This window comes from Pagrus pagrus, assembly GCF_965226575.1.
Source record: "Pagrus pagrus genome assembly, chromosome: 9".
In the NCBI taxonomy this organism is placed as follows: domain Eukaryota; kingdom Metazoa; phylum Chordata; class Actinopteri; order Spariformes; family Sparidae; genus Pagrus; species Pagrus pagrus.
Genome location: NC_140193.1, coordinates 12,338,693 through 12,352,733, shown reverse-complemented (window position 1 = coordinate 12,352,733; position 14,041 = coordinate 12,338,693). Strand labels below are relative to the sequence as shown.

Genomic DNA, 14,041 nt, shown 5'->3' with positions numbered 1-14,041 from the left:
TTATCACAAGATATTGTCACATAACAACAAGAAATGTTCCTGTTATATTATCATGTTGTAAAATAAAAAATACAAATTTAACACATTATAACAACAAACATGTTATAAGATGAATGTAAAGCGTTCCATTTTACATTATAATTCATCGTTATAAATTGATTCAAATTATAACAAGATAATTTGATGTTATCTGATGTTTTTGCGTTATTAGGAATAAACTTAACACATTGTAACAAACTTGTTATAACAATGTAATATTTTTCTTGCATAACATGTAACGCTTCATGTTGTAACGTGCCAATATAACACTTTAAAATGTTTCACATTAGCAAGATTGTTTTCATGTTATTGCAAGATACTTTTTAGGAAAAACAAACTTTATACATATTCCTATAAACACATTATAGGAACAAACTTCTCATAACAAAGTACGATTTTCTTGTATTAACATAAAATGTTTCATGTTATAACCGGATTATTTATTGTTAGAAATGTTCCACATTACAAAAAGATATTTTATTGGTGTATCATCACGTTATAATGTAAAATGTTTCATTTTATAACAATATTTATAAGGTATCACGTTATAATTTGAAATAAATGGTGTATTGTTAGATCAAGAAAAGTTTCTTGTCATAACAGTAAAAGTTATCACATTATAAAATGGTATGTTTTATGTTTTAACCGCAAGTTATGTCATATTAGTTGTTATAAGTTAATTTTCTTGTCATAATGTGATCAGTTTGTATAAAGGTTGTTATAATGTTAAGCTTTTCATGTACAACATGATACTGACATGTTTTACTTTTCCTGGCATGACAGCAATAAGCTGCTGTATAGATACAAAAATAAATGACACTGAAAATCTGTTTTAAAACAAAGGCATTTATTGCGAAAAATGCACTTGACATGAAAAAACAATCAAATTAGCCACGGGTCATCAGTACAAGACGATGTATAATGATCACATGGTAGAGAGCGCTGGGCATGGCCAGTGCAGAGCATGACTTCAATGGCACAAAAGGCCTATAAATATTCTGCACAATATAGAATTATATATATACTTTCTTTTTTTTTTTTTCTGTTTCGCTCGCTTCAACCCAGACCTCAGTCCTGATGAGGCGTTCACGCCACACCAACCTTTTTCATAAAGGTCCTTTTTTTATGTAAAGAGCTACATACAGAGGCCCCCCTCCCCTCGCACACACACACATACACACATACACACACTCAAACAAACAAGTATCCATAGGAACAAATATGGCCGACATCTAATTCAAGATGGCAGGGTGAGTGCTCCGGCTTCCTGGAAGAACAAAAAAAGGGAGTGGACGCTGATATTGATATCCCAATGAAACAATTGGATGTGCAATGGTTTGTTTTATGTCGTGTTCATGTCCAATGGGAATTACCACCGCTTTCATGGCTTGTTCTCATTATTCAAGCCGTCACCACGAGCTCCCAAGTGGTATTTACAACCAGGAAGCTGAGCCGAAAAGACAAGCTTACATCACGAGGAATAAAACAAACACAGCATGAAAACATTTGTTCAAGATATCTGATGTAAAGTGACCACCGTGCAGTGGTTTCATTCCTGATGTTTCGACTGTTGTAAACTCTTCTCCTCCTCCTCACAGCATCAACCTCATGCAAAAAAACAACGAGACACAAATGAGGACTTGTGCTTAAGTCTGACTCGGTAGAAATTAAGAGTCCTCTAGTGCAGCGGGTGCACGGACAGAAAAAGGAAACCTTACTCAGGGCTTTTTTTTTTTTTTATGTTGTGGGATCTGCTGGTTTTTGTCATTGAGCTGTGAGAAACAGCAACCAGCAGGCTCATCATTTTGATAAGAAAGTAACAAAGAGACAAAAGACGGGTTGCTCTGCCTGATAAGAATATGTCTGCGTGTGTGTGTGTTGGCATTTGTAGGCACTAGGGTTTGACTGACAGGTTTTGAAGGCCAATGCAGATATTTTTGGACTGAAGCTTCCACTAATATCTTCTGCCAAACTTTGACATTTAGTTTTTTAGCACTTTTTACTTTTTCTGAACTAAAACACTTCATTGAAGGATGCAGAAATATCATAGTCGGTTGTGTGAAATAGGACTGAATAATTAGACAGAACTGGTCAATTAAAAATTAAATATGTAAAGCATTATATCCAGGATTCTGACTGAAAAGTGATATATGTCAGTCTAGCCTTAGTCTTTAATGTGTGTGTCTGAGTGTGGGACTTCCAGCTGTGACCTGCTGGCGAAAAAAAGCCCCTTAATCTCGTGTTTTTGGTTTCATCTGTCACCCCAGATGGACGGGATTACCCATACTGCACTGCCAGCAGATGATCGCAGAACACGCTTCTCTCTGTCACGAGTGTGTGTTCGATTTTCTTCACAGGATTCTTTTCCTCACAATCTAATAAGGGGAAAACACATCGTGAGCGCACATTTCTCGTGCTTTTGTCTCCTCAATGACAGGCCACGTCCACTTCAAGTTTAAGGCCAACATGAAAACATTTAAAAATTGCTTGCTTGCTTGTTTAATTTGACGCCTACACCTCTTTTTTTTTTTCATTTTCATTTAACGACAAGAAAAGATCTGTCATGTAAGAAGTTAATAAGACCATTGACAGGGGAATAACGGGGTGAGAGGAAACGTGCGCCGGGGAGCTGTATCTTTGAGTCTGAATTGTTTGTCTTGTGCTTGTTTTCTGCACGTCTGTGTGTGGAGAGCCTGTTGCAGAGTCTCACATCTCGACTGTTTACTCTGCAGTCACATCACATGGGAATAAGAAATGACAGAAGTTTCCACCTGTTTTAACGCTGCAGCGTTTTGTTGACTCTCAGGCGCTTTTCATTGATGCAGTGCAACAAAAACAAAACAAAACAATAAATACCCGAGCTGTGCTCTAGCTAGAATTCACTTTTTGTTGTTGATCCCCATGTGACATTCGCAGAGTACACCAAGGAGACTCGAGTGTGCTTAGCCAATGGCAGACTCTCACCTGGTTATGACCCGATTAGACAATTGTGTGCTCAGCCAATGAGTGAGCTTCACCCGTGTGCACATGGCCAGTTTGTTTGTGCTTCATTCTGACACAAGCAGGTGAGGAAAACTATTCATGCCCTTCAACTTCCACTCATACATGACCAGTATTAAAGCAACATTATGTAGCCCAAGTATTCCACTTTAAAAATAAGCTTATGGCATAAACGGAAGCTGATTTGAGGTGAGATGAGGAGGAATGCCATCCCCCTTGTTAACCTTGGATTTTAATTGTTGGCGACAGTTTTGCTAAATAAAGGCTGCATGACAGACGTCGAGCTGGACCTGTTGCTGCTGGGGTAGTAAGTAACATTAGCTGGCTTGCTAAGTTATACGTCTCATGTTGTTGCACTGATTTGATGTTGGCTGTGTTTGCAAACAACTTGCTAGTTTTTGATGATAAGCTAAGTCAGCTCATTTCAACATTTCAAAGTTTAATCAGTAGCATGTTATAACCTTCAAGAAGTAACATTGTCATGATGCTGCAGGAATTAGTTTGTAGTTAGCATGTACATTACATCTGGGAGTGGATTTACGACGGTGGTGTTGCACTCAGAAACTGTGGGGGCACCTCCATAATGTTGCTTTAAAATCCTGCTGACCTCTCACGCGTACACACATTTACACACACACAGTTAGTGAGTCAAGCTCTAAGTTTCGCTGTGCTTCTATCTCCAGAAACAGAGAACAAAGGTAGATGGTTGTGGCTGGATGTAAACTAGACAAGCCTGGATCCACACGCAGGACATAGAGATGCACAGAGCGGACTGTACACTCACTGAAGCCGTACAAAAATACTCGATAAAGGTCGACAATATCAGAGGACAAAGGTTGTTGTCAAAGGTTGGCAGTTGCGTGATGAAAAACATGTGTCCCTGCCTTCTGATTGTGGGTTTCTTCCCCTCGATCGTACATTCTTCCTTGAGCGACGAATCTGCACACATTTGGTTTCACAATATTGCTGCAGTCATACAAAAACTCTCAAGGGTTTCTCAAGAAAAAGGCTGAGGAGGAGGAACTGATGGTATTGTACTTCCAATAGGACATTTCCAACTATATTAGTAATACATTTTTGGTTGGTTAGTTTAGGAAAAGATTTTCTTATTATTTTGTCCAACCAAAGAGGCTTGTGACTGAAGAAGGATGTGATGAGTAGCAATGGAAATCCCTTTTGTCAAATAAATAATAACTGAGTGTGTAAAATACTGTATATGCAGATATATTGGCAGGTTGTATCAAATATTACCAAGTGCGTTCTTTGTTTCTATAATCCCACACAGAAGATCAAAAAAACAACTTTGTCATCACAAATAAATTCTTAAGAGTTTCTTCCTACATTCAGCAAGCCAGTTTATGCAGTTCAACCCAGCTGTGGGAGATCTAAAAGGATAAATTTAAATAAAAAAAGGGAGTATAAATTTATGTAAGATTTATAAATAGAAAAATGAATCACCTAATTCATATCTCGCACCATCAGTTTTTAAATTAAAGTTCCTGTGACAGATCATCACAGCATGACTAGTTTGGGACAACACAAACATCTATTTTAACATATATAAAAAAACATAATAATGCTACATGCATCGTTTTTAACATATATCCTGTTGATAAGAAACACATGAGCTTGTTGTCACAAACTAGACACGGAGATGTGCTTACAATGATCCTGGAGTGTACGCTCACACACTTCCCCTCATCACCTGGCCGTAAATCGTCATTTCTCAAACAAAGAAAGCACCCGAATTCAAGTTCTGAGGTCTCAGTGGAAAGCAGAGCTAATGCTTTTTGTGCTAGTGTTTGCTGGTGGATGATGCCAAGGAGGAGAACTGGGAGGCAGGGTTTGTCTTTCTGTGCTCTCTGAGTCTGTGTGGTTTCAGTAGTCAACATCACGGAGTCTGGTGAAGCCTCTCCGACCTCAACGCTGTCCCCGGGGAGGAATGAGCTGCCCTGCTTCCTCTGTGGCTGGTTGAAGCTTAGGCCAGCTTTCCTGTGTGTGTGTGTGTGTGTGTTTGTGTTTGTGTGAATTAGTTGGACCGATACAGGTTTGTAAAGATGGCTACTGAACTATTAGTAAGGTTTAGCTTTCAATGTGATTATTCTCAAACCTATAATTCTGGTGTTTGTTGATCGACTGTTTAGGGTGAAAATCTGCAAAAATGCATTTTGACCATTATGTGAAATAAGAATTTCAATTTAAAGGGAAAATCCAACAATTTTACACATTAAAGTGTGTTTACAGGTCTCGGGGAGTACCACTGCATATGTGGAAGAAAAGTAGTATGAAGCCTTTTGTGGCTTCAGAGGAAGCTGCATGCAATTTGATAAATTGCCTCCACTGATCACTCAGTGGCTCAGTTGCATTGTGGGTAATAATGTAGGCGCCACATTTTGAAAAGCAGTCCACTGGTCAAGCATTGTACTCCTATAATGCTGTCCTAATAATGCTGTTATTCCACCTATTCTCTTTCCTTTTCAAAACCTGGCGCCTTCATTACCCACAGTGCAATGAGTGTCATCACTGTAGGCATTTTATCACATTACATGCAGCTTCCTCTGGAGCCACAAAAAGGCTTTATACTACTTTTTCACAAATGCAGTCGTACTCCCTAAGACTTGTAAACACAATTTAATGTGTAAAATAGGTGGAGCTACTCTTTAAATCCAGACACTTACATCAGGGTACACAAAAGAAAGCTGCTAACCCTAATATAAAGTTTGGGTAACTCTCTATAATAGGGTACACATATTAACCATTGACTAGTTGCTTTTTAGCATGCATATGAGTAGCATACTGGCTCTTTATAAGTCATCCACTGATATGCTGCTAATAAGCAGGTAGTCACTGGTTAATACGTCTACCCGTATATAAAGTGTAACCCAGACTTTTTATAAGGGGTAACACCTTCTTAAAGCAAGTTTCTTTTTTGTTTAACTTTAATCCAATAATGTAATTCTAGGAAACCAATGTCAGTCCATCCCTGTGTGTGTGTATCTGTGTGTGTGTTTGAGTGTTTTGTGACTCAGAAACAGGAACAGTGTGCGTTCTTTTGTCCACTCTTTCCAGTTCAGAAGCTCTCGACGAAGCTGCTGGGAAACAGGCCGGTCTGTCCCGTCCTCTGCAGGGTGCCTTTGTACCAGCCGTCCTCCCTCTTCTTATGGACAAACACCACGTCCCCTTCCCGCAGCTCGATCTCTGCCTCGCTCTGGGGAGGGTAGGGCACCACCACACGAAACCTGCCACACACACACACACACACACACACAGACAGACAGTTACAACACACACAAGGCTATGGGGACGTCCCATCTAAATGAATTTGTGTGCGTGTGCCCACCTCTCTCTGGACAGAGGTTTAGGTTCAGGCCGGAGGACCATCAGAGCGCTGCCTGCACGTGTTGCCGGGGGCGACCTGGGGAAATTGGTATCCAGGGAGCCAGACTTCCTGTGCAGAGGCTCCAGTCCTATGGCCCCCATATCGCTCTCGATCGGACAGGAGCCGGCTCGCCCCTGTGATGCCATCGGACAGGAACCTGAGCGGGCGTGGTGGTGATGGTGGTGCGGGTGGTGGGCGAGATCGGTGGGGCCGGCTAACGAGGGGTCGTGGGTGGGCGGGGAGGAGGGAGGTGAGCGAGGTTTTTTCTTGGCTGCCGCCCCCGACAGGAGCTTTAATAAACCTCCTGCTTTCCTCTCCTTCTGTGAACGGACAGAGCGAGGGGAAGGGGATAAGAGAGATGAAAGGGGTGAGGAGGGACGGAGACCCAGAGAGAGAGAGAGGAAAAAGACAACAAACAAACAGAGATGCTGGTGAGATTAACAGGAATATATGTTTCATAAGGCCTATCTTGAAAAGTGACAAGTTGGTAATGAAAGTGTCTACAGAGTATTTGCCAGCACAGAGCACAAATACACTGCCTACACATTCATCAAAAAACACATTCATGAAACAAATAGAAAAATATTTTCCCGTTGACACCATCTGACAGGTGGAATAAAACTGGTAACAAAAGCACATTTGTTTCATCGTGGACAGAGAGTAAACAAGGTGAGTCATCCTCCTCTCAGTATTCACAGGGACACAGTCTCACCTGGCCTAGCAGAGGACAGAGACATTATCTTTTGTATGCTGCTGCTTTGGTGACATTTATGTTGAAAGGACACAAAGGACATGTCCCCTGCAATTTTTGTAATTATCCATACCCCGACCTCTGTTTAGAAAGTGTTTGTGATGCACTCATAGTCTCTTTGTTTTTGAGTGTTAGTGTGTAGCTGGACCCAGGAGACAACTAGCTTAGCTTAGCATAAAGATATGTAACTGTGTCTTGACAAACAACAGTTAATTTATCCACCTAGTACTTCTGAGCAGCATGTGATAACAAGACCCTGCAAGTCAACGCTCCTCGCTGTTGTTCGCCAAGAAACGGTTACGGTAAGTAACTTCCTTTGTACATTTCTGTTTGTGTACGAATAAAAAAACAAGATACGACGTGTTAATTTGTGAGTTTTTGAGATTATGGTTTTTTTTTTTAAAGTTAGAGCAAGGCCAATTGTTCCCACCTGCTTCTAATATTTATGCTCCTGACTCAAACGCATAATAAGTAATATCTGTCATGAGGGTTTCCTCATTTAAAACAAAACATAAGATGTAAGCAGTGTGGGATTATGGGAGTTTTTGTTTTTGTGGCTAAACAACCACCACTGCTAAAAAAAAAAAAATCTTTGTCTCAACTTATATAGAAATCTCTGCATTTGAACATAGTTGGAAATATTTGGGATAATGTGAGTGCACAATGAAGAGCATGATTTCAATCTTTTCACTTGACTCTCTGCAAGGAAAACAGTTATTATTTTCCAAATGTTGAACTATTCCTTAAAAAACAGTGTTTACTGACACAGAATTTGATGGCAGATTTCATATTACAGAACTATTTTTTGGGCTATTCCACAGTTTGAAAGAACCAAAAACGAAATGACAGTGTTGTTAGATTTGTGATGTTCTGCCAAATGGTTTCAAAACAGAAAGACAGTTTCTGCCTTTTCATTTCACCTCACATAACAATGTGTCACGCGGGTTATTTTGCATGAAGAGGACAGGTAGTTCTAGGTCAGCCATCACATCAAAATAAAGCGAGCTTGAGTCTTCTGTTTGTTCTTGTTCACTCAAGGCTCAGAGAGGAGAGAGCAGTAGTGATGGGAGTAATTATTGCTCTAACAATAAGTGTTCACAGAATGACTGCTGCTCAGTCACGATACATATTTTAAACCGATAGGTCGCCTTGCAAAGCTGTAACCTCACAAGTTAACGAGCTGAATGCACATTTACTGTCGGTCTCAAAAATAAACAATAAAAGCAGATTCACGTCTTTCCCTTCATGTTTGATTCTGGAGGAGCTGTATAATACTGTCCATTCAGTTCAACTCTGTGTGATACCATGTGTGATTTGTGTGTTTTTCTCATAGATCAATACAGAGCATGCCTGAGCATAATTACATTTTTTGTGGATGCATGAAGCCTCCATATCAGCGCCGTCTCCTCCTCAGCCATCTGTTCCCTTTATATGTGGGCTGCTGGATAACGCATCATTGTGTTTGTTTTTTTAGATTCATTTTCCATCAAACACTGTCTTTGCGACACAGTGATGGACAGTTGCCATGGCACAGCATTGTGGTGTAAATATGGAAGTATAATATGAAACTCAGAATACACACTGTTCTGTTATTGTTTATCTAAACAAAGGCCTTGTGGTTTTATATTTAAATCTGGAGAACAGAGAGCAGCAGAGAGGAGAGTGAGCACCACACCGTCCTCCTCCAAAGTTCATTATCAAACAAGAGAAAACTAATTAAACTCTGCTTCCAAGAGACGCGTTAAAAACATGGTGATTAAAAGCTGACATTGATAACTCAATGACATCCAAACTACAGCAAACAATACAAATATCATCAACATTTGTCAGTCGCAGTATGGAAAGCATCTTCAGCCACAGTGCACGCAGACTGTTTGGTGTGTTAGCACGCTCCAGCACACAGACGGGTATGAAGACAAAGAACACATTTTAACTTAAGTGAAGTATCGAGCACAAAGGGCTCCAGAGCTGGTGCTGCAGACAAACACTGGGTCTGTGACCATCAGCTTTGTCCGTATAATTTGCACCTCACTGCATGAAACAACTAAATGACAAACCACAGTCTGTGAGGAAAAATGGAAGGTTTTAAACAAGTTAGCTTTGCAGCACAACCATCGGGATGTTCACTCTCTTTAATTGAGAAGATTGACTGCTTACAACTGCATCTGGATTACACGTAACACTTTCCAGCGAGCATCAACCAGAATTTCAACGCTGATTTCTAGTTGAAAACTGGGTGATATCTGGATGTCAAAGACATCTTGTTGCCCTCTACTCAACCAGCCAAAATGTGTAACCATTTTGATATTTTGTTCATTTGTAGGCTGACAGAGAGACGATATTGATTAGTGTGAAGGTATTTCTATGAGGGATGAAGACACATATACACATTTAATGTTTATTATAAAGTGTCAGAAATATTGAACTTTACGAGCTCTCAACAAGAAGCCTCCAGGACATCGTAATGGGAGCAGTTTTATATATAAATGTAAAATAAGACACAAATAAGGCTTTCTGCTGTATATCCCATGTGTACTCTACTTACAGCTTGAACCACTGGAAGAGGGACCTGTAGAGCAATCTGCAAGCTGAAGAAATAAATGCGAGCTTCATGCTACACAGACATGTATGTAGTCGTTGTGGCTCAACAGGTAGAGCGGCCATTAGTGATGGTTCGATCCCTGAACCCCTGCAATTAATTAATTAATTAATTTGCTTTTGCAGGATTTGCTACAAGGCACCTTTTATCCTCTACAATGTGCCTATTGTCATTTTAGAGTCTGACTAAGAAACCACATCTAAAATTTTCAGTTTAATGCCAGTACTGCAAATCCAGGTGAAATATCAAAAAATATCAAATAGTTGGTGAAATAAATGTTTTAAACATCATCCAATGGAAAAATGCTTCTGAATGGAACGAAATACTAATGTTTGTTGCAAAAGGTCTTGTAAATTTAGCTAGTTTGAGCCCGTCCTTCATGACTGCTGTTAAAAGTAGATGTTTACTTGAAACTCAGTACATCTAATTTTGGCTCTGGGCTGCAAAAACTAATTATTTTAATGACTTTTTTAATCAATTACATTTTTTGATTAGTCTATTGATTGTGAAAAATAGTGGAAAAACACTCATTGTAAGTTCTTAAAGCTCAAGGTAACATTGTAAAATAAGTTGTTTTGTCTAAAAAATTCCTCAAAATTATAAATCTACAGTTGTATAAAAGAGAGAAGAGCAGCATATCCTCATGTTTGAGAGGCTTAAACAAGCAAATAATTGGTATTTTTTTCTTGATTAATGACAAACCATCATAACAATAATTGTTTTTTCTTTTGATCAGCTAACCAATTGATGGTGCAATCAAACTCTGATTAAACACTAACAAAGTCTGAGTTCAGTTCAGTTCAGGGATAGACATTACTATGGAGTAAGAAACGTTTTCTGTAAATTAAACCCCAATTGCTCTAAAATCTTAAGAGAGGTGAGTTGTTGCAGGAAGACAACAGTGGAAATGTGAGTCAGAGTTGGCGAGAGGAGTTTGGAGTTTAGCTAGAGGAAGTCATGGCTGAATATTTAACTGATTTTGACAATCTAGATGAGGCAACAACTGTAACACCTCGTGAGATTTCAGAATGAGACTTCTCCTTGAACGAGACTTGTGTTTCTGGTTACAAAAAGGATCTTATACTTATTATCTGTAGGAATCGCTTCTGTAATGTTGTCATAACAACCTCAGCCTGTCAGCGCCCAAAATAGCGCTTTGAGTGGACCTAACTTTGACGGTCGCAGTTGCCCCAAAGGATAACATTGCAGCCCGTACTGCGGCTGAGGCGATCTACTGGACGGTATTAAGTATTAATCATTTACACACCAAAACGTGTAACATGGGCCCAGGTTTAAAAAACACCGGAATTCCCCTTTAATAATCTAAACTGTAAACAACATATGGACAAACATGAGAACTTTTGCCTTCTTGCTAAACAAGACCAGAGAACCAAATTCATTTATTGTACCCTCCAACAACTGAACTCGTATGTGCTGACATCCACGCTGACAAACTACACTTGTTACCAAACACAAGAGACAAACTACTTCCACAATATCTGTCCAAAATCAAATAATTAAAAAGGGACACAATAACAATTCATAGCTCTAATGACCACAGTTAGTGTGGAGTCGAGACAGCACAGAAGAAAAGTGCTAACAAAGCAAGAGAGGCTGTACAAACACTTCGACTCAGCAGATCCACTATAGAAAACAAACTGATATGCATCTCCCTAAATACCAAGACCTCATTATTCCTCACAAAATGCAGGATTGTGTAGCCTTTATGTTTAACTTTACATAAATCTAACTGTCTGAAATGCACACACATAAAATGCTCCGCTGCTTTGGAAACATTCGGTTTCCTTCCCGTCGTGCAAATACAGCTTGCTTGAATCTTAATTTGGGGCGAGGGAGGAGAAGATGGAGAGGAAAATAAAGATGCGCAGAAGGGGAGAAAATGGTGGGATACAGAGGAAGGAGTTGACAGGAGGACATACAGAAGGAAAGAATGGAGAGGCAGAAGCATAGAGGATGTAGAAAGAAAGAGGGAGTGAGGGCGGTGGGCCTGAAACCAGCAGAATACAGTGAATAATCGTTCCCTCTCCTCTCTCATCTGCAGGCTTAAAAGCTTAATCTGCCTCCTGTGAGTGTGTGTGAGTCAAACTGCTGCTGCTGTTCCAAAACCAACCATCAGATGGCAGCACACACTCACAGTTTAATCTGTCATGCAGGCTGGGTCTAATTTTTTGAGGAGTGCCTTGCTCTGCAGCACATCAGCAGGGTGCTGAAGCTGATCTGAACCCCTAGTCGTTTATTTCTTCTACCTGCTGTGACACAGGGGTGTTTGGATTGCTCCGGGTTGATAGGAGTGATGCCAGTTTCCGTCCACCCACTGAGCTAATTACCCTATCATTTACTCACCCACGCTCATCACTCTTTAAATGCTTTTAAAATTATGCAAAAGAGAAGAAAAACCTTTAAAAAGAAATGACAAATCTGAGAGTGAAATGAGGACAAAGGCTATACACTGAAATGTGCTCATCAATTGAATCGTGGTTATTTTGCTTGATGCACTTTCCTGCTCACAGCTGTCAGGTTGGTGGTCTAAAACAAAGAGTGTCTTGTCTTGACTGAACCAGGGTGTCAACATACTTTTAATGCCAGAGGGGTGTAAAAAAAAGCCTTTTTTGGGAATCAGTAAATGTAAAATGTGCGGTCACCAGAATATAGTAAGTGGAAACAAAATAACACAAAGTAAAAGTAGAACGTAAGGCTTGTATTATCTAAGCTCACGGCCTTAAGGATCCTCTCCACATGTATTAAGGCGAGGGGTATACTATCAAAACCTTTAGTTGACACTGTGCATTGTTGTAGACAAATTTGAGATTTTGGCAGTAAAAATAGACATCAAAACACATCATAGTAGAGTCAGAGCCTTTGAGGTGGCCTTCTCCTAACCAAAGGTGGACATACCGTCCATTGGTGTTGAACATTTACTTATTTGATCTATCATTTTCTGCATTATTTCATGTTAAATAAACAAACTTTAAGGTAGTAGGATGAGCAAAAACACCAGCTCTCCCTGCAAGGAAGCAGTCAAACTGTTACTGCTGTCGACTGGTATCACTGTGACATCGAGGACTCTCCTATACCTTCTATTTGAGACCTTTATGATGAGAATTTGTGGTTAATTGTATATTCGACTACTTTATAGGATTAGTCGATGACTACTAATAATATTCACGAATGCCCTAATTAAGAAATACATAAAAAATCTTGAATGTTTGTTTGAGTTTAAATCCTTAAAATTACAACTTCATCTTCTCTCTCACTAAATTTCCAGTATATATGAATATGTAAAATATTTTCATCTAAATATCATCTACAGAAACTAGTTTAACTGCTGGACATGAGATGTCTCCTTCTCAACCCAATCCAGAATAGATGCTGGTGCAAACCACGGATATGTTGAAACTTTTATCTGTCTGTATCTTGACAACTCTGTGCTTATGCTCGAGTTAGGTTTAGGCACTAAAACCACTTGGTTAGGGTGGGGAAAGATCATGTTTTGGCTAAAAATACCTGGTTTTGTCAACACAAACACGGCTGGATATGACTCGTTTTGTAGAAATGTCAATACGGCACGTACAAATGTGAACGTATCAGTGGTTTGCAGAAACTTTCAATATCACACTTGTGTTTGCTGAATATTGGACCAGGATTGGCTTCCATACATTTGTGATGTCACAAACCATGCTCGTAGGCCCGCCTCCTAAGTTCAGATTCTCACTGAGCACAGAGAAAATTCACACTTTGAGCATTGAATGTGAAAATAGTCTTCTATTGTCAAACTCAGGGTGCAAACATTCCTCTGCAGGAACAAGTAGAATAACACAGTTTCGACTGGAGGGGGTCTGGATCTGAAGACATTTTCAGACTTTTCCAGACCTGCTGAAATCCTGTAAGCACTTCTGACAGCCTTGTAGTTGGCAGCTGCCCTGCGTGTGCAGACTTCTTGGAAATGGTCTACAAACACATCTCAATGTCCAACGTGATATGTGTCTGTAATGCTGGCTGAGCTCCAGACAGTGTGACAGTGTGTCCAACAGAGATTATCCTAACTGTGTCTGCCAGACTGTTATCATAGCTGCTTCATCATTTCCTCTGGAACAAAGAGTGACTCTGTGCGGCCTCATCGCCTTCGAACCTGATGTTCCTGCTTTACAGAGCTCAAAGCAACAAAGTACGGGTTTGGGAAGAGGGTCAGGCTGGACATTATTTAGAGGGATGATATGATGATAAAGTATTTTGGGACTGAGACTGACAAGAG

At 39.9% G+C, this 14,041-nt stretch overlaps 1 protein-coding gene across 3 annotated transcripts in view; it reads right to left on the bottom strand.

Annotated features, from left to right (window-relative positions):
* Positions 1–865: 865 nt before the first annotated feature.
* LOC311263031 (E3 ubiquitin-protein ligase SH3RF3-like) overlaps positions 866–14,041 on the bottom strand; it is a 113,743-nt gene continuing 100,567 nt past the window's right edge. For all 3 annotated transcript variants that reach the window (XM_084362874.1, XM_084362876.1, XM_084362875.1), the window contains 2 exons: positions 6,380–6,738; positions 866–6,278 (listed from right to left, as the gene is read on the bottom strand). In XM_084362874.1, coding sequence (XP_084219000.1) covers positions 6,110–6,278; positions 6,380–6,738 — 528 coding nt within the window. In that variant the 3' untranslated portion in view covers positions 866–6,109. The remainder of the gene's footprint in view (positions 6,279–6,379; positions 6,739–14,041) is intronic.